The sequence below is a fragment of the Sinohyriopsis cumingii genome, chromosome 7 (assembly GCF_028554795.1).
Source record: "Sinohyriopsis cumingii isolate HCF-2022 chromosome 7, ASM2855479v2, whole genome shotgun sequence".
Lineage (NCBI taxonomy): Eukaryota > Metazoa > Mollusca > Bivalvia > Unionida > Unionidae > Sinohyriopsis > Sinohyriopsis cumingii.
In genome coordinates this window covers 92,477,277-92,497,211 of record NC_142967.1, presented here as the reverse complement: position 1 = coordinate 92,497,211, position 19,935 = coordinate 92,477,277, and the positions used below count along the sequence as shown (strand labels likewise).

The 19,935-nt window shown below is 34.2% G+C and overlaps 1 protein-coding gene across 3 annotated transcripts in view; it reads left to right on the top strand.

The window, feature by feature from the left end:
* Positions 1-19,935, top strand: part of LOC149795716 (uncharacterized) — a 143,679-nt gene that overhangs the window by 108,877 nt on the left and 14,867 nt on the right. For all 3 annotated transcript variants that reach the window (XM_089965610.1, XM_089965609.1, XM_089965608.1), the window contains 4 exons: positions 2,289-2,346; positions 8,331-8,371; positions 14,734-14,838; positions 16,469-16,540. In XM_089965610.1, coding sequence (XP_089821736.1) covers positions 2,289-2,346; positions 8,331-8,371; positions 14,734-14,838; positions 16,469-16,540 — 276 coding nt within the window. The remainder of the gene's footprint in view (positions 1-2,288; positions 2,347-8,330; positions 8,372-14,733; positions 14,839-16,468; positions 16,541-19,935) is intronic.

Below are 19,935 nucleotides of genomic sequence, written 5' to 3'. Positions count from 1 at the left end.
ATTTTTTTTAAAATTCAAAAACTTTTTATTTTTATATGAATTTTGCACTGTTAGATTATAATTGATTGTGATGATAGGTTCTTCGTAAATTCATTTGTCAAAATGTATTCTCAAGTTTTCAGATTTACAGAATGTCAATAATGTACAGATCATTTATGAAGCACAAATAATATAGTTTGCATTGATGATTAACAGATAGGTAAAGGTCTTTAAAACAGATATGTAGATAAAACTATATATGGTTTTGCATGAGTGTCAGGTTTGGGGATTTATGTTGATGTCCTATTTGGTTACAATTATGGAGTAGTTTATTGTGATTGCAGTTGTCATCAAAATTGTTGAATTGTGATGTCCTATGATATAATTTGTAAGCATAAGGATTGATCAGATTAATTAATTTGGTTGAACATTGGTCACTTCGTCAAGGTGACTAATGAATTGAATACAATTTTTTCGATAAGGTTTGGTCCTAATTCATTACTTCACCATTCCTGTTGTTTTGGATTTGACCCTCACTGGAAAATAGCTCTAATTTTTGCAAGATGTCAGTAGGGATAAATTGATTAATTATTAAGGCATTGCTGACTGGTTGGCATATTCTTACAATCACATATGAACTTTATCCAATTATCCAATTTTCAACTTTATTGCACACCATATCTTGTTCAACACTACTCCACAATGTATCCCATTCAATATATATTTACACCAGAATCTCTTACCATTAATTATACTGTAACATAATATAACTGTTATAATATTATAATGTTGATCAGGTCTTTTTTGTTTAAATTTGTATGTGAAATACATGTCAGTTGCATTCTGGGTAGCCAGAAGAGCCTATTTAGGGTCACATAATCTGATGTCTGCTTTGTGTTTCATTTCACAAAGTGTTTTAGCTTACCTGAATGTAAGGACAAGTGACCAGTGGCCATCTTGCATTGTCTGATGTGAATTCAGACTTGGAATACAGTTTTCTGTCATCAAAATCTCAGCTCTTTTCACCAAGCAGGCTTATATATAGTATCGTAGGAACACAACCCATTCAAACAGTCTCCCTGTCTCCTTTTACCTACTTTACTATACCCCAATAAAAAATTCTTTAAAAACATTTTGGCATAATTAATATCCAGTCTCGTTTTATGGAAACTGGGTGAGAAATATATTCTCAAGAGAGGTAACGAGCTCAGCCAATCTGTTGCAAGGGCTCTTATTAATATGCTTAGATCTCACTTTTCTATACAACAATGATACATTAGAAATTTGGTTATCCATCATGGTGTGGGACCATGACCATCACAGATATGAAAATAGACGATAGAATATGTACATTAAAAATGTTGTACAATAGACCGGGTCATGAAAAAATCATAATATCTACATATGTACATTTACCTGTTTTTAATATTTTGACGTACAATGCCCTGACAGTTAACAGGGACTGTCGGCTAATAGGGTTATGGATAATTGAAGTTCTGCTGTAATAAGCTGCAGGTGGAGAAAATCCAATTGGAATTCAGTCTTGAGAGTGTTATCCAGTCAGGTACAATGTTACCTTGTTAATATGCACCGATCGTACTGATAATTGAACTCATCCAACATCATGATAACATAAGCATATTTAACAAGTCTGATCAAAAGTCTCATTGGAACCATACTTGCTACATTGTTGACATGTTTAGCCAATCAGATGCAGGTTTGCATGATTAATATGCTAAATTTCATTCATAATCATGCTTTACAAACATCTTGACAACATAGGGCCTATTTATTGAGTTTGATCAAAATTCTCTCCAGAGTACAATCTCTAGAGTGATAAAAATATCTCAGCTGATCAGATGCATGACCACCTGATAAATATGCATAGTAAATGGTAAACTGTTATATAAGCCAGATGAAAGTCACTGAGGTCTCCACATTTTTGAAAAGTTGGGATTAAATCTGTCTTTGTAAATAATTTATTTGAAAAACTTTTCAAGACGTAAAGCACTAGACATGTTACCACAAAACTGTTGGCACACAAAAACTGAACTGACACTTGACCAAAAGTGAAAAATCATGATGAGTCACTTAGTATTATTTACATTTGACATGTTTATAGAAATACCAATAAGAGGGTGTTTTATCATTTTTTTGTGTGATTCCAGCCTCACTCAGAGATAAACTTTAGAAGGGCTAAATTTTTAACAGTCGAGCTCAAGTATTTTACCTAGAGAGTTTTGTGACTTTGGGATCTGAACTTTTGAGAGAGAAACTATAATATTTTATTAATTATGTCTCTTTTGCAGAGATTGTATGACTTTGACCTGCCTGATAGCCATGATGTTGGAGCTAAACATTCCACAAGTAAATTTCTTTCCATTTTTCTGTTTTACATCATACATTTTTTTGTTATGTCCTGTATTCTTAGACCTGCCAACTCTTATGAATTTGCCATTAAGTCTTATGAAAATTACCCTTAAAATACCGACTTATGATATACAAGCAAAAGCTATAGAAAATGATCATTAGTGAAATTATAAGGGAACCAGACTAACTGTACAGCAGCATCCCAGATGCTTTAAACTGCACCTATTTGTTCATACGAAGCATCTGCTTGATCAAACTGTTGATTATAGAATTTTTTAGATGGCATCCAGAAAGAAATGTATGTTTAAGACGAAAGGGAGATAAAGCTTCTAGAAAAGTGTTAATAATCAACACAGAAGAATAAAAGGAGTATTCAGATTCTTGTGAATAGAAGCTGGAAAGGACACAGTTACGTTCACATGCCAATTTAAATTTGAGTATGTCTCATGGCAGGAGATATGATTGCCGTTGTCATGTGAAATGGAAAAGAATTTCCAAGAATTTTGTCAAGTTGAGAGATAGCAACAAGCTATTGAGTTGCGTAGGATTTGGAACTAAAGTTTGTGCAACTGACTAATGGTAAATAAAGTCTACGCATACTTTACAAACTTTTCAGTTGAACATAATGTTTATCGTCAATGTGTCGAACTTTTAATTAGTTTTCCAGCTTTACAACAGCAGTTATTGATAGTTTGTTACACCATACTGAAAACTGGTCAATCTTACGGAAAAAAATCAACTGACTTACTGAGACAGACTCGTCAGGGTTGGCAGGTCTGTATTCTGTTTCAGTTTCTCTATCTGTATGCTCTTCCCCTGTCTCAGTGACACATATACCCACATGCACAAATGATATGTGCATTACAGACCCTGAAACATGTTCTACCAGTTAAATATAAACTGCAGAATGAATGCAAATGGAATGTATAATGAATGTGAACTGAATACAGAATGAGTGCAAATGGATTGCATAATGAATGTGGAGTGAATACAGAATGCATGCAAATGGAATGCAAGTGTGAACTGAATACAGAATGAATGCAAATGGAATGCTTAATGACTTAATGACTGAACTGAATACGGAATGAATGGAAATGGAATGCGAATGTGAACTGAATACAGAATGAAAGCAAATGGAATGCAGAAGGAATGCAAACAAAGCATTTTGATGAAAATAGAAAGTACAAATAGAAAATGTAGGAGATTGAATGATAAATGAAAATGGAACAAACTTTTGAATGCAATTCAAGATTGAATTTAACTTTATTTTTTTAAGATGCCACTAAGTTTCACATTTGCAGTTGCACAGACCCGGGTCCACCATCACATATTGCACCAGCAGATCTAAGTCTGTCTGTGCAGTTAGGAGTAATCGTCAGAACAATCAACAAAGACTTTGATCTGCAGGCTCATTATGCTGTGGCAGATCAGGATTTGTGTGGTTTGCAGTTTGACTCGACTTGTAAACAAGTATATACAGTATTTTACAATAGCATGTTTTTATCCAGTACAAGCCATGATAATGTTCTTGTCAAAACATACTTGAAAAACAACAACCATTGACATGATGGCATCCTCACCAGTGATTGTACCTGTACAATATCTATTTGAATGAAATAAGAACTAACATCATCTGACAAATACAGTGGTAACTATACATGTACACTTGATGTAGTTGCAGTTAAAATTTATCCTAAATTCATTGCTCTCTTTTGCATTTGGGGCAGGATATGAAAGCTATAGTTCTCTCACTTTAACTTTTTCAAAATGGAAAACTGACTTTGGTAAATCTATAACTGCAGTATGTACAAAACCATGTTATAGTGAGAAACATAATAAGCTAAACTTCACTCTATCTGGAAGCATCAAATATTTTTTAAATAATAGTGTTTTCAAACAGAAATAAAGACAATATTTACCTGGTCGTATTTCAACCCATGTTTTACATTGCTACGAATAAGGTCAGTCATTGGCAACCCTTCAGAACTGCTGTGCCAGGTCCTCTCAATTGTAGAGTGCTGCATGCCAAGTTATGTTCGTCCCTTTAATTTAATCATTGTTTTTAGTACATGCAATACAAAACTACAACAACTCCTACCTCATGCCTTTTTGAAGAGTCAGGCATGCCATTGTGCACATGTGTGCCATAGGTTGCTGACACCAGTTTTAGGGCATGGGGTCCTAGCTGGTACTTTGTTATATCTAAAATAGTGTTATAATGAGGGAGAGCTATTTGTATAGTGCATTCACAGTGTACAGTGTTCTGGATCAGATCTAGTATAAAGCAAGTGTAGACTTTATATGGATATTGTGGAAATCATCCAACATGGAGATGGCAAGAACTCATATTACTATGACACCCTAAGGTCACCAGTAGTAGATGCACTGTATACATTTATCATCTTTGCATTGATATCATGTACATGGACAGGAATGTAGCTAGGTACCTTTCTAATGCATGCAGTGTCGTTGGGCAGGGAAGGGGCATCTCATGGAAATGAAAAACATGACATCTTCATCTTTGGTTGGAACGGATTTTGTCCATTAAAAGCCTTTTGCATGCTGTCACTTCTCTGTTTATAAGGATACTTTTTGCTTCTGATCATTAGGCATTTTCTATATTTAGGAGGTGCTCTACAGTTTTGCATTTTGCATAGGGTTAGGATTTTAAAGAAAAAGAATTTATCCGTCTGTCCTCACTGGTTATACTGGCTATTTAAAAAAGACCTTGTATATCTTGGGTATAATTCAAAGATCCTTTAATTCCATTTATTTTGGTGTATGATTGATGGGTGTAATATGCTTTATAGAGTATACAGCTTGGCCATACTCCAGATGTGCACCTTTCAAAAAAGTGCAACTCAACTTGGTCATTTTCACTTTCTGAACTTCAGAGGTAAATTGTATAAAAAAAAGAGCTGATAACTTTTTTTTACATTTTATTGGTAATTCATTCATTGCACTTTCAGAAGCTGGTATTGTCTAGTCTGGCAAAATTCAATTTCCCTAGTTTAATAGCTGCTATGGATAGTGTACATTTGACTAATTCAGGCTGATTTTTTAGCACAGGGGAGCAGTCATTTTAGTTAGCAGTGTGCTTAGATCATGTAAAATTTCCAAAAGTACAATATCCAAAGAAATATCATCCACATTACATTAATGTAGCATAGAGATATGTCAACATTCTCTCCATTGTGCTTGTTTTAAATGCAAACAACTTCACCTTACGTACATCACTGTCTCAAAAGTACATAATAACTGGTGAGCTCTTAGCTCTTCTGGCCTTTTTAATTTGAATGGCCAATCAAGAGAATATGGAAAGGGACATAACTCAAATTCTGATCCTGAGAGGAAATGATTAATCAGAGAGGCTATCTCCCTTGATGTGTTTAACAATTTGTTTAGCACTTCAAACACTGCAGTATAATTTCAAGAGAAAATGCTCATCTAAGGTAATTACTAAAATTATTTAACTGAAATGTTGCACATCTAAGGCACTTAAATGATTTACTCTAAACATTTTATGACTTTTTTCAATGGTTTCTTTCTTAAGATATAAAGATACATGTATTTAGAGGAATATATTGGTACTTATTTATTTTCATAAAAAAGAAACACAATTATCAATCGCTTGAAAGTTATGTTATCCCTTTGATCCTGTTTCATGTTGTATTACCTGAAAGCACCCGCCAATCCGTCTGCATTCCCAGTATGCTAATTCTGTGTTATGTGTGTATATCTTTGCATATGCTTTGTGAATATGTATGTTACAGGTGTTGGTGGTGGTTATTGATGTCTAGACGATGATCAACCTCATTGTTATAGTAGTTACCACTGTATTCATCAGATGAAGTCAGGACTTTCACAGGAAACTTAGATTGACAAATTTTGCGGGGTAGTACATTTATAAAACATGAAACTTCACTTGAGAAACCCACCTCTGAAATAACTTGTTCAATCAGGATTTTAGGTTTATTTAACTACCATAATTAACACACACACATCCAGGGTTTCACAACCTTCCTGCTTTCCTTAATAAACCAATTTCTGCAAAGTTTCAACTTTTGACAAATGTTTCAAATGCCATTTCAACAACATTTCAACCCCTTGGCATTTTGTTTACGTGAAAACAATTCACCCCTCGACAAGTTCGCTGACAGAGATATCACATGGAACCTAATTAAGAATCGGTTATACTCATAATATACCATTTCAGGTTCTGAATCTGACACAGTTGAATTCCATGCCAAATCAACATTAACTTAAAATGGTTGTATATTGCAACAACATCTGGAACATTCACTCATTTGTGTCTTACAATGACATATACAGTTACTGTGTGTGTGTTGTGTGTGTGCGCGCACGCACACTCTAATGTGATATGTTGAAGTGTTGGACACTATACTAGCAATGACAACAAACTTTGTTCAACTTCAGGACTTGACTGAAAGTGCCTCTCAAGTAAATGTTTTATATTTTTGACTCCATCCTAGTGTAGTTGTATGAAAATTAATTTGTTAGTTATGCTGGATTCAAATGGATGTGGAATAATCTGATTTAAAAATACTGTGAAACCACATGATAAACAGAATTTCATTGGAAAAAGGTCCTGGTACTGGGCAGTTGTCACTGCAAGATGGAACTTACGGCAGTTTGTGAGGAAGTAATCATTTTCAAAAGTTATGTTAGTAATACAAACTGAAAATTACTTTCAATATAAAATACATGAGATGGCAACAGTTATACCTAAAATTAGTAAATCCTGCTAAAGCCAAATAAGAAAACTTTTGGTTCTGGTTACATTGAAAAATATTTGGGAAGGTAGGCCTGTACAAAACTATGTTTTTGTTGCTTTGCACAGACTAATGAAGCATAAACTAAAAAGGAAGCTTCATTAGCATCTACAATTTAACTTTGTAGTTACATCCCTTTGTTAATTTCTTTTGTCTCCTGAAATTTTTGCTTTTTTTCCCCAGTTCTTTTTCTTGTTTTAGAAATGGTTAGTCAGCAGGAAAAAATATAATATTCTTGCTATATTTCATGAAGGTGAAAGTAAGTCTTTAAGTTTCATGAATGTTAATTCAGAACAAGCAGATGGTTTTGAACTGCCTTATTTAACAAAATGACTTGCCACTTAAATGATAACTTGCAAAACATTATCTGATTGTGTTTAGGTTGTAGGTAGCCAATCAAGTTCTACAAAAGAAAAGTTGGAATTATTTCTAATCGCTGCAGATGTTTCACTTTGATGTTAGTGTTGGTTTTTTTTAAATTTAAGATGGAAGCAATGGTTTGGAACTTCAGGTAATAAAGATTTGAAATTACATGTAGTTGTAACACTTCAGCAATTTATGCATCTGAAAATCAGACGACTGGTAACTTCCTGTTACTTTTGTATGATTGTAACTGTTAATGGACAGACAGGCTGGCAGTAATTTGCACATGTATGCATGGATGGATGGATGTATGCATGCATGAATAGATGTATGTATGTGTGTAAGGATGCATGGATGGATGGATGGATGTATGCACAGATGTATGGATGCATGAATGGATGTATGCGTGGGTTTATGGATGGGTGGAGGGAAGGATGGATGTATTTTTCTGTTGATCGTATGTTAACGTAACTGATCTTGGAGAGATGGGCTGACTGTAATTTAGCTCATTGAAGTATATATGTATGTATATATGTATGTATGTATGTATGTATGTATGTAGATATTAGTAAATGATTATACCCATAATGCACTACTACATTGGATAATGCATCTTGAAGTTTCTTATTTTGCCTTATTTTGACCATCAAAAGTATTGAGTCATATTTCTTGAGGATTTGATGCACAATTAAGTATTGCAAATTTTCATTTTTCTGGTCAGTAGGATTTAAAGATTAAAACCATGATTTTATACATTTTTGAAGAATATTTTCTGTCAACAGCTTGCTGTAGCTCCCTTAAAAAAATGTGTTCTTATTTTTACAGGGGTATCTTCATCTTCAATTAATACAGATGCAAGTTCAAAGGTAAGGAATATTATTCTTCCCTCAGTTCATAAGAGTATTTTCAGGAGTGATAAGGAAAAAATGAGGAGTACCTCGAATATTAGCATTGTCTGATGGTTAATTTTTGCTTAACTGGCAGTGATGTTAGTGCAAAACTTTAAAATCTGCTGGAAGTAGACCAGAATATGGGGGCCGCCATTGCCCCACTTTGGTCTAGGACAATGAGGTTAAAATTGAATTTTAGGAATTCTCAGCAAAATTAAAGCCCTTGTCCAGTTTTTTTTTTTAAATATAATTTTGTTTTATTTATTATTTTATTACTGCAAACTAACACAAATGGACATAAAATTCTTTAGACATTAATGGTCACTTTAAATTCTTAAGTACAAAAAGTATGTTATCTACTGAACCTAGGGAATGCAAGGTAACAGATATATGACATAAAAGATATTTTCTTGTATTGAATGAAGAATGGATTTATTTCATTGAGTGGATGAAAATACTTGAGTTTTTAACATTAAAGTTTAAATGTATCTTTTAATTTATGCTTAGATGTAATCGCTAAGTGCATTTCAGGTTATAGTAGCGGATTTCTTACAGTAATGTCAATTTACCAATTGTGCTGTATATTTAGTGTATATTTGCACAAAAAATATAAGCAGTGTAATAATTAAGCACATTAAAATCAAGTACATTGTGGGTCTTGAACCTGGTACTTCATTGTCATAGGGTGCCATGTTTACCACTAGACCAGGCAGTTGCCAACATCACAGATTAGATTCTGTGTTAATAATGTTACTGGTGTATGTTAAATGGAGTGAAAATAAATAATTTTGATAGTTCATACCATTGAATTATCTGAATTATTTCTCATTGAAAATCCACAGCTGTATATACTCCTTTTATTATCCATCTAATTGCAGAGTCAGATCTGCATCTGTGCAGTTTGTTAGCAGTAATCAGTAAAACAAAAACAGGCACATTTTGCTTCAAAAGATCAGGATTGGTTGCTTTCTTTATAATAGACCTTGTCAAATCTATCTTCTCAGTTTGTCAAATGCAGTTTCTAGTTCTCTTGTTTCTTACTATTTGTATGGTTTTTAAAAAAAAATCTGTTAAACTCTTTATTAATATTTAACAACATTATTGTATCAATACTGCATTGTGCATCTTTTCTCTTATATCTGTGTCATTACACCTATAGATGACTGATGAATACCAGCACATATTAACTAAAAGGTATTGCCTGACAGATATTTAATTCAACACCCCTGCTTTATTCCTCTATGAGGTCCTCAAAATACTTGATTGTCAGTCAGTGCCATGATATTATAGCTGTCAGCTTGTTTCTCTAACCTTTCCCATCACTAGAGATTTCGGATTTTGGCATCTAATTTCACTACATCATTGGTTTTCTGATCTAGCCTCCTTCACTGTTAAACTTGGGCCTGTATTATGCTTCAGGCAGCCACAGTATAGTGTATGTTTAAAAAATAACTGTACTTATATGTGAAGTATGTTATCACATGTGTGACCATCAGCATTTTTAAAGGGGTGCCAAGTGGTTTAAAGTGCTCTCCATTACGGCTCATTGCCATCTCACCTCTGTCTGCATGGGTTCGAGTCTCGGATTCGGCCAATGTGGGTATGTGAGAAAGCTTGACAGTAGCTTCTTGTGGGTTGGTGGTTCTTTCCGGGGTTTTCCCAGTTTCTTCCTCCAGCATTAATACTGGCTGCCATGTATAGCCTATTATGTGCTGAAAAATGGTGTTAAACCCCACAATAAAAACAGCATTTGTAAAAAATGAACATATCAATTGCATACTATGTGCTGAATGCCTTTACAATGAAAAGTAACAAAATCAAATCTCTGATGCCATATTGACCATTCTTATATCACATTATACTTGAACTAGTGATGCAGACTGGTACATAACACATCATACTAGAACTAGTCATGCAGACTGGTACATATCACATCATACTTGAACTAGTTATGCAGACTGGTACATAACACATCATACTAGAACTAGTGATGCAGTCTGTTACATATCGCATTATACTAGAACTGGTCATGCACGTTGGTACATATCACATTATACTAGAACTAGTCATGCAGACTGGTACATATCACATCATACTAGAACTAGTCATGCAGACTGGTACATATCACATTATACTTTAACTAGCCATGCTGACTGATACATATCATGTTCATTTGTATGCATAGATTAAAGAACATTAATTGTGTATTATTGCATTGGATCCATGATGATTAGATGCAGAAATTAAAAATTCCAAATGCTATTTTCCATCAAAATGCAGAATTTTCACATTGCTGTACAAATGGACTGGCATCTGTCATGTGTTTTGTTATCTGTTAGCATTTGCTTATTATCAATACTACTACTGAACAACTGGGATAAAAGTCATGAAGCTTGGCATACTGTTTTGTATAGGGCCTGGTTGGTTCTAATTGCATATGTTACCCCAGAGATCTCTAGTATGATCATAAAATGGCTGTCTTGACAGCCATCATGAAACTCTATATGGCTACTTTTGAATCTATGGTCATATTGACATAAACATTTTACAAAACACTAGCAGTATATAACTAGTTCTGAACTAAAATGGTGCTTATCTGACCTCTGACATTTCACCATAGTGTCCATCTTGAAAACCTTATTATCACTATTGCTCTGGAATAAATGGTGACCTTGACATGGAATTTCACCCTCAGATATGTACCTGATCACAAGCTTCCCTAGTGTTTCCACTGCCAGAACCAGAAGCCTATGCATTAGATGCACCATTATTCATTTAAGATGGAATCTGTCCGCTATGATTATTTTGAGAGATATTCAAATCATAGCAGCTGCAAGATAATGCAAATTTTTCCTGCGAGGTGGAACAGATCTTATGTCAGTGACCTTGACCAAACAGTAGACATTCCCAACATGCTCAAACAGCGTAGATAGCAAGTTGTCCATCCATATCCTAATGATATTGTGACTGGCTAATGTATTCATTAAGAAAGGATAATTTTTATCATAAATTATGTTTGTGACAGAATATTTACCTGATTCCAATACCAATAAACCCTTTGCCACCTATCTGCAAATGCAACCATCCACATTGATGTACCACTCAAGCTTTAACTGGACGCATCCTGCGTGCATCATTAATCTTTTGCTTATAGCATTATTAAAAGATATTTTTTCCAGTAAATGAAAATAAATTAAAGACAATGAGCCTTTTCAAAAGTTCTGACAATCAGCACTGTAGCATATAATGGAGTATTCAGATTATTGGAATGAAAAACCATGAAGACGGCAATTACATTTATTGATGATGTTGCTTTGACTTGAATATTGCCTATGGCAGGAAAGAAAGCAATTACATTTATTGATGATGTGGCTTTGACTTGAATATTGCCTATGGCGGGAAAGAAAGCAATTACATTTATTGATGATGTTGCTTTGACTTGAATATTGCCTATGGCAGGAAAGAAAGCAATTACATTTATTGATGATGTGGCATTGATTTGAATATTGCCTATGGCAGGAAAGAAAGCAATTACATTTATTGATGATGTGGCATTGATTTGAATATTGCCTATGGCAGGAAAGAAAGCAATTACATTTATTGATGATGTGGCATTGATTTGAATATTGCCTATGGCAGGAAAGAAAGCAATTATATTTATTGGTGATGTGGCATTTTTTTTAATATTGCCTATGGCAGGAAAGAAAGTAACTACATTTCTTGATGATGTGGCATTGATTTGAATATTGCCTATGGCAGGAAAGAAAGCAATTACATTAATTGGTGATGTGGCATCGAATTGAATATTGCATATGGCAGGAAAGAAAGCAATTGCATTTATTGATCATGTTGTGTTGATTTGAATATTTATCATGGCAGGAAGATGGACATATGTCAGGAAGATGGCAATTACATGTATTCATCATCATGTTGTGTTGATCTGAATATCACCTTATGTCAGGAAGACAGCAATTACATATATTGGTCATCTTGTTGTGTTGATCTTAATATCACATATGTCAGGAAGACAGCAATTACATATATTGGTCATCTTGTTGTGTTGATCTTAATATCACATATGTCAGGAAGACAGCAGTTACATATATTGGTCATCTTGTTGTGTTGATCTTAATATCACATATGTCAGGAAGACAGCAGTTACATATATTGGTCATCTTGTTGTGTTGATCTTAATATCACATATGTCAGGAAGACAGCAGTTACATATATTGGTCATCTTGTTGTGTTGATCTTAATATCACATATGTCAGGAAGACAGCAGTTACATATATTGGTCATCTTGTTGTGTTGATCTTAATATCACATATGTCAGGAAGACAGCAATTACATATATTGGTCATCTTGTTGTGTTGATCTTAATATCACATATGTCAGGAAGACAATTACATATATTGGTCATCATGTTGTGTTGATTTGAATATTGATCATGGCAGAAAGATGGCAATTACATACTGTATATTGGTCATCATGTTGTGTTGATTTGAATATCACATATGTCAGGAAGACAGCAAATACATATATTCATCATCATGTTGTGTTGATTTGAATAATGATCATGGCAGGAAGATGGCAATTACATATACTGGTTATTGTGTTGTGTTGATTTGAATATCGCATATGTCAGGAAGACAGCAGTTACATGTTGTTGTTGTTGTGGGGTTTAACGCCATTATTTCAGCACACGATAGGCTATGCATGGTGGCCAGTATTAATCGTGGAGGAAGAACCAAGAAAACCCCGGGGAAAACCACCAACACACGAGAAGTTACTGGCGAGCATTCTCACATACCCACGTTAGCCGAATCCTAGACTTGAACCACAATTACATGTATTCATCATCATTTTGTGTTGATTTGAATAATGATCATGGCAGGAAAATGGCAATTACATATATTGGTCATTGTGTTGTGTTGATTTGAATATCGCATATGTCAGGAAGACAGCAGTTGCATATAGTCATCACCATGCTGTGTTGATTTGAATATTGTTTATGGCAGGAAAGAGGATTGCTGACACAACATGAAATTTGTTCAATGTAGCCAGAAGCCATTGACCTTCAGTGGTTTGGAACTGCAGTTTCTGAAACAGAACTGGAGGTCATAAAGGTCTGAGTGTACTGGAATCAGAGTTTAGCTGAATGTAAGATTGCCTCCAGTTCATCAGATCACACTTCTTAACTTTTTATGTGCATGTTTCAAATTTGACAATAGCAGTTCATTATATTTCATTGCAAATTATCTAAAAGTTTGTTTTACTTACTCAAGAATATCATACTGCTCTGTAATTCATTAAGCTTATAAGCACAATGACTTTTAGCTTTACAGATGAATTTAGTCCCAATCCTTTTGTTTTATTGTTACATTCTGTACAAGCTAATAGCACTCTGATATTGATTTCAAGGTCAAAATGCTGATTCAGGTTTTTAGCTGTACTGGCTCTGATATTGAATTCAAGGTCAAAAGTGTTGAATCAGGTTTTTATATGTACTGGCCCTAATACTGATTTCAATGTCAAAAGTATCAGTTCAGATTTTTGTCTGTACTCGCTCTGATGCTGATTTCAAGGTCAAAAGTGCTGATTCAGGTTTTTAATCCTACTGGCTCAAATATTGATTTCAAGGTCAAAAGTGTTGATTAGGATTTTATCTGTACTGGCTCTAATATTGATTTCAAGGCCAAAAGTGTTGATTAGGATTTTATCTGTACTGGCTCTGATGTTGACTTCAAGGTCAAAAGTGCTTACTCAGGTTCTTAGCTATACTGATGTGAGTTTGATGACAATAACAACTTTGAATACATTTCAGATTTTGGCTGTAGTTTGAAAAGTACTTTGAATCATGCCAGTTCATCATTTGTTTTTTCCTTAAATTGTATAAGTGTCACTGAAAATGCATATACTGGATGTACATTTGGAGCTATCAATGGGCCAGATATCTAGAATGGACACCTACAAAGGCATTCCTCTCAAAAATGAAATATGTTGCAATTAATTTTCATGGTTTTAAAGGTTTCCTCTTGGACAGTTCATCCATAGAATGTAAGCATGTTTTGCCAGTCTTACCAAGAAAGTTCAGCAGTTTAGTCAGACATTAACATTATTGTCTCTGGGAACTTAATTAGTTGTCAGTGCCCTATAATGCTCTGTTCTTGCTACTTGTTTTAAATGGTGGGGCAATTAAATGCAAATTGTATTTTCAGTTTTAAATATACTCGTAAGCTGTAAACACAGTTGTTAGAACAATCTTAAAATTTTGATAATTAGCAGATGTAACCAGATTATTTGTATCCATTAATAGCAGAAGTATGATTTTCTTTCAGCATGAGATGCGTAGCCGAACCTCTAGTTCTGTGTTTGAAGATAAACCTGGTGTGTCCCTGATGACATTCCAGAGGAATACTTGGCATACAGAAACTGCACCCAAGGTTAGTTGTAAAACCTTAACATGGTCTGATTAGCATTGAGGTCCCTAACATAATGGAGATTTGACCAGCACAAATTAAAACTCATGTTCTGGTGACCTTTGGAATTCCTGGTCTTAATTGCAGCTTATCAGACAAGTGTTGCATTTAGTGTTAGGGAACATTGTCGTTATTAACTTTATGTTCTGAATGATGTTGATCAATCTAGAATCCTTTTGGGACAGAAGTTTTTTTTTTGTGAACTCCAGTAAAGAAATTGTATTATCCACCACCAGAGAAAATCTTGGGCTTTTTTGGGAATGAAGTTTGCATAACAGATTCTGTCCCTCTATTTGAAGGATTTTAATTTTTTACAATTAAATTTTATTATCTACACCTTTTACATAATTTTAACATCTTTAACTTTTTATATTTTATCATGTAGTACTTCATGTTTATGTTTATTTGGAAGTGTTTATTGCAAAGTTCTTTTGCAGTTCTTATGTTTGCATGTTTAGAACTTGAACTATTGATTGGCATCCTTAATTACTTGTTACCAGTTTGGAGACTTTTTAGATTAATAGATTTTTTATTAAACTTGGTTTGTAAGCCTATATGGTCAGAATCCTCACATAATTTGTACTAAGTAACATACATTTTAATGAAATAATGGTGCTGTTTGATCCATTGAACTTTGTTTTCTTTATTGCTGAGATGTTTCTTAGACTTGGTATTGAAGCCTTCAATTTTTCAGGAGATGAGTGAATTAAAAATATTTTGATTTCGGAGCAAATTAATTTAATACTGTATGGAATAGATTCTAGTACACACAATAAAGTGCAGCATCTTATGTTGTAATCTTTGTTCATCTGTTACCAATTTGGTTTGTGCACAATAACTGACTGCTCTGGTGGCCTAAGTGGTTAGAGCATCTGCCTCATATGCGGGAGGTTGCGGCTTCAAACCCTGGCCGAGTCATACCAAAGACTTTTTGAAAAAATGGTACTAGCACCTGCCTCCCTTGGCAATCAGCATTAAGAGGTTAGTGTTAGGACTGGTTGGCCTGGTATCAAGATAATGTGACTGGGTAGGACGTGATGCCACATGTCTGTGACATGATGCCTCAGTGCTAGACATCACTATAAACTGATACGCTGCAGATATTGTAGCAGCATGACTGAAAAATTGTTAAAAGCTATGTTAAAAATCCAAATCTCATCTCATCTCATCTCTGCACAGTAACTTGATTTGTCTGCAATCTATAGTTACCAAACTTGGTAGATGGCTTGCACTTGGTCTAAGGATAAACCCTATTGTCTTTGGGCTTAGTAGTTCAGATGTCAAAATCATTGTAATTAAATTCAGAAAAATTGATTTCCATATAGTAACACATTTTTCACAGTTTTTTTGATGGCTTGCACTTGGGTAAGGAAAAGCTGTATCAGTTTTGGGCTCAGAAGGTTTAAGGGCAAGGTTGCTCTGAAAAAAGTGTTTGGGGCACAAAAATATAAATTATCTACAAAGAGGAAAATTAAACATGGGGCAAGTAAGTAACAGCCATTCACAGTACTCTTGTTACTTCCCTACCCTTGTTATTTAATTTTATGAGTTATAAAAGAATGCGAAAATGTTAATATTCTTTGTCCTCTTTCAGGAATATACCTATGAAATGTTAAAGATTTCCAATTTCAACTTACCCAAAGATGTAGACCGTAACAGATTAGAGGTAAGGCAGCACAGTCACCTGATTACAAATTTATATGTGTATCATCAATAAGTGTTAAATTAGTTTATCAATACATTTAGTTTTTAGTTAATTTACTGAAAAGATTGAAAAGCACACAGATGAGAATCACAGAAGGTTTTTAATCAGCATCACAGGCATGATTTGTGGCTCTACCAATCATAATTTATGGCATATACACTGCATCAAGTTGTTGGATAACATCCATCATTGTAGATATTAGATATGCTGTCATGCCACTCCACGTTTTTAGCTCCACAGCTCATAGATCGGAAAAACTTATGGGATGGCCTGTCCTGTTGTCTAATGTCCAGTGACTGTCCATCCATTAGCAGAAGTTTGTTCTCGCTCCTCATAAACAGCTTAGAAAAAAAAAACCATGAAACTTTAGCCATGCATTCATCACAGGGTGTATCAATATCCAGTGTGGCCACCTTGGCAGCCATCTTGAAAAATCTAGTTATCACTATTCCAAATAAACAAGAAAACCATGACTGCCACAGCTAATTTGAAAATCTTGTGATCACTCAAAAAATATCTGAAACAGTTTTGACACTAAGCAGTTAAAAAGGATAATAGGTCTTATCGGTATATTGGATTCCTGACAGATCTTTTTGGTCAGTAGAACACATCCAGTTTTGTGCTTCATGTTGCTAGTAGTGTTTGATTCAGCTTAATTCATGAAAGTGATTTTCAGAAGTGTAAATTCTTACTTCCAAAAAATTGGTAACTTGTATGTTTATGTTTATATTTATTAGATTAAAAAAAGAATGAAGTATAAAACAAGATAACTTCTTTCATTATCACAAGTGCAGAATATCACTTTTTGAAAGCTATATGGAAGTAGTTAGGTCATTAAAACCAGGATAACCACATTACACCCAGAGTAAACATATCTACAGACCTGCTTATGATTTTGCCTAAGTCTTACGAAAAATGACCCATATAATAAGGACTGGTGTAATAACAGCAAAAACTGTTAAAACTGGAAATTCTTGCAGTAAAATCGGGATAATTAGCTTGTCCATGTTTGATTTGGATCCAGGTTTCATGTTAGATTTATTGGAGTTAATCCGGGGACATAACTTTGCAGCAGTACCTTAGGATCTTTAAACTGCACACATTTTTTCATGTGAAGAGTCTTCGTAAAAAAAACTGCTGATTATAGAAATTGTAAAAATTGGCATCCAGTATGTGATGCATGTTGAAGATGAAAGGGAAAATAAGTCTCTTAAAAACTTTTAATAATCAGTTGTTGTTGTAGGGTTTAATGCATTTTTCAGCACACAATAGGCTATACATGGCGGCCAGTATTAATGGTGGAGGAAGAACCCGGGAAATCCCCGGAAAGAACCACCGACCCTCGAGAAGCTACTGGCAAGCTTTTTCACATACCCACAGTGGTTTAATAATCAGTACAGAAGAATAAAAAGGAATATTCAGTTCTTGTGAATAAAAGTAGGAACAGGAAAGGACACAATTACATTCATTGGACATCATATGTTGATTTGAGTATGCCTTGTGGTGGGAGACATGATTGCCATCATCATGTGAGATCAAAAAGATGTCCAAGAATTATGTCAAGTTGAGAGATAGCATCAAACTATTGGCTGCATAGGATTTGAAACTGAAGTTTGTACATACAACTGTACTAGCGGTAAATAAGGTCTACATGTCCTGTACAAATTTTAAGTTGAACATAATGTTTACGGTCAGTGCCATCATTTTTGAATACCAAAAATGTTAAATTACATGTTTTCCAACTTAACAAAAGTGGTAGATGATGTTTTGTTACACATTACTGAAAACTGTTGAAACTTAGGGGAAAAAATCAACTGTCTTACTAAAACAGTCTTATTAGGGTTGTTAGGCCTGTACAGCAGCATTTCTGAATATGCCATGATATGTACCATGGTATACCGCAGTTGTGTTAGCGACAAACAATTTAATGATCTGGGACAGGGGCCTTACATTATTTCAAGGAACAGTTCCATCTATCAATGGCTGGGGAAAAAAATCCTGTTTGATTTATAGCAAAATATCACTACTATATCCATTATATTATTTTTGTTAAAAGAAAATAATTATCTTGAGATAAAAGAAATAAAGTATTGTGGCTGAAAAAAAATTATAGCCCACCAACTCAAAAATGAAATGGTCAATACCTTACAATAGATGAATTTGCTATGTGTATCTTAATTGTTGCATAAGTTGTGGTCTAAGAACTCAAAGTGAGCTGATTAAGTTTACACTAGAGCTGACATCCTGTAAAAGACTTTGTGCTGATATCAGTGAGCTTGATCAAAATAGGTAGTGTTGACACTGAATCTACAATTCACTAGCTACACTACTGATATAATAGGTGGGCAAACTTTGAGTGGGGTGGCAACACTTGGGCAAGATATTTACATAAACTTTAACTGACACTTGCATATATGAGCATGCAAATTTGAGTCCATAACTTCATTTTTGATATCTCATGTCAACATTTTGTGTGGTTTCATTGACATATGGGGTTCACATTAACTTCATCAATGAGCTAAGTTGTTCTCTGATTGGATAATACGGTACATATCTGCAGATAAATTGATGATAACTAGTATTGCATCATTTCTTGTGGTTCTCAATCCACTTGAGATCATGGAATTGGTAATTTATTTGGAATAGTGATAGAGAACAAAGGGGTACTAACATTGCCATTTACCCCAAAACCGCTTCAGGATTTAAACAGTTAACTGGCTTGGATTGTTGTTGGAAACCATTGACCAGTCCATCAGTTATAATAAAAGAGTGATGCCGAAACAACAGCTTGCTAAGTTTGAATATAGGTAATATTTTGAGGTTTCATTTTGCTTTAAGCTGAAATACAAAACTAAACATGGATCTTTGATGATCTACAAGTAATTTATCTCTGTTTCAGAATTTTAAGCTATATTATGGGCGTTTTTTTGTGAATGTATGGCAGTGTCATGACTGTGTGATCATTATGTGCTTTATTTACGTTATTTTATGAATATTTATCGAACCGTTGAGTCTTTAAGGTGTAGTACATCAATTTATAGGATCAGTTATATCAAAAAGATGTACCAGTTATTGCCTCAGTGTGAAAGAAAATACTGGTAAATCAAATATCAGTAGACCTGTAGCTGAAATGTAATCAAGACGAATGATGTATGATGAAGATTAATAAATTAAAATCTGTTCACATGCTTTACATTAGTTCAGTATACTACAGAGTATAGGCCGTAAGTACCATATGGCCCATGACTTGTGAACTCTTTAATTGTTTTCTTTTATTTCATGGTGGAGAAATCAGAAAATACAGGTACATACAAATGCACAAAAAATAGTAATACAAATTATAATATAAAAGCAGT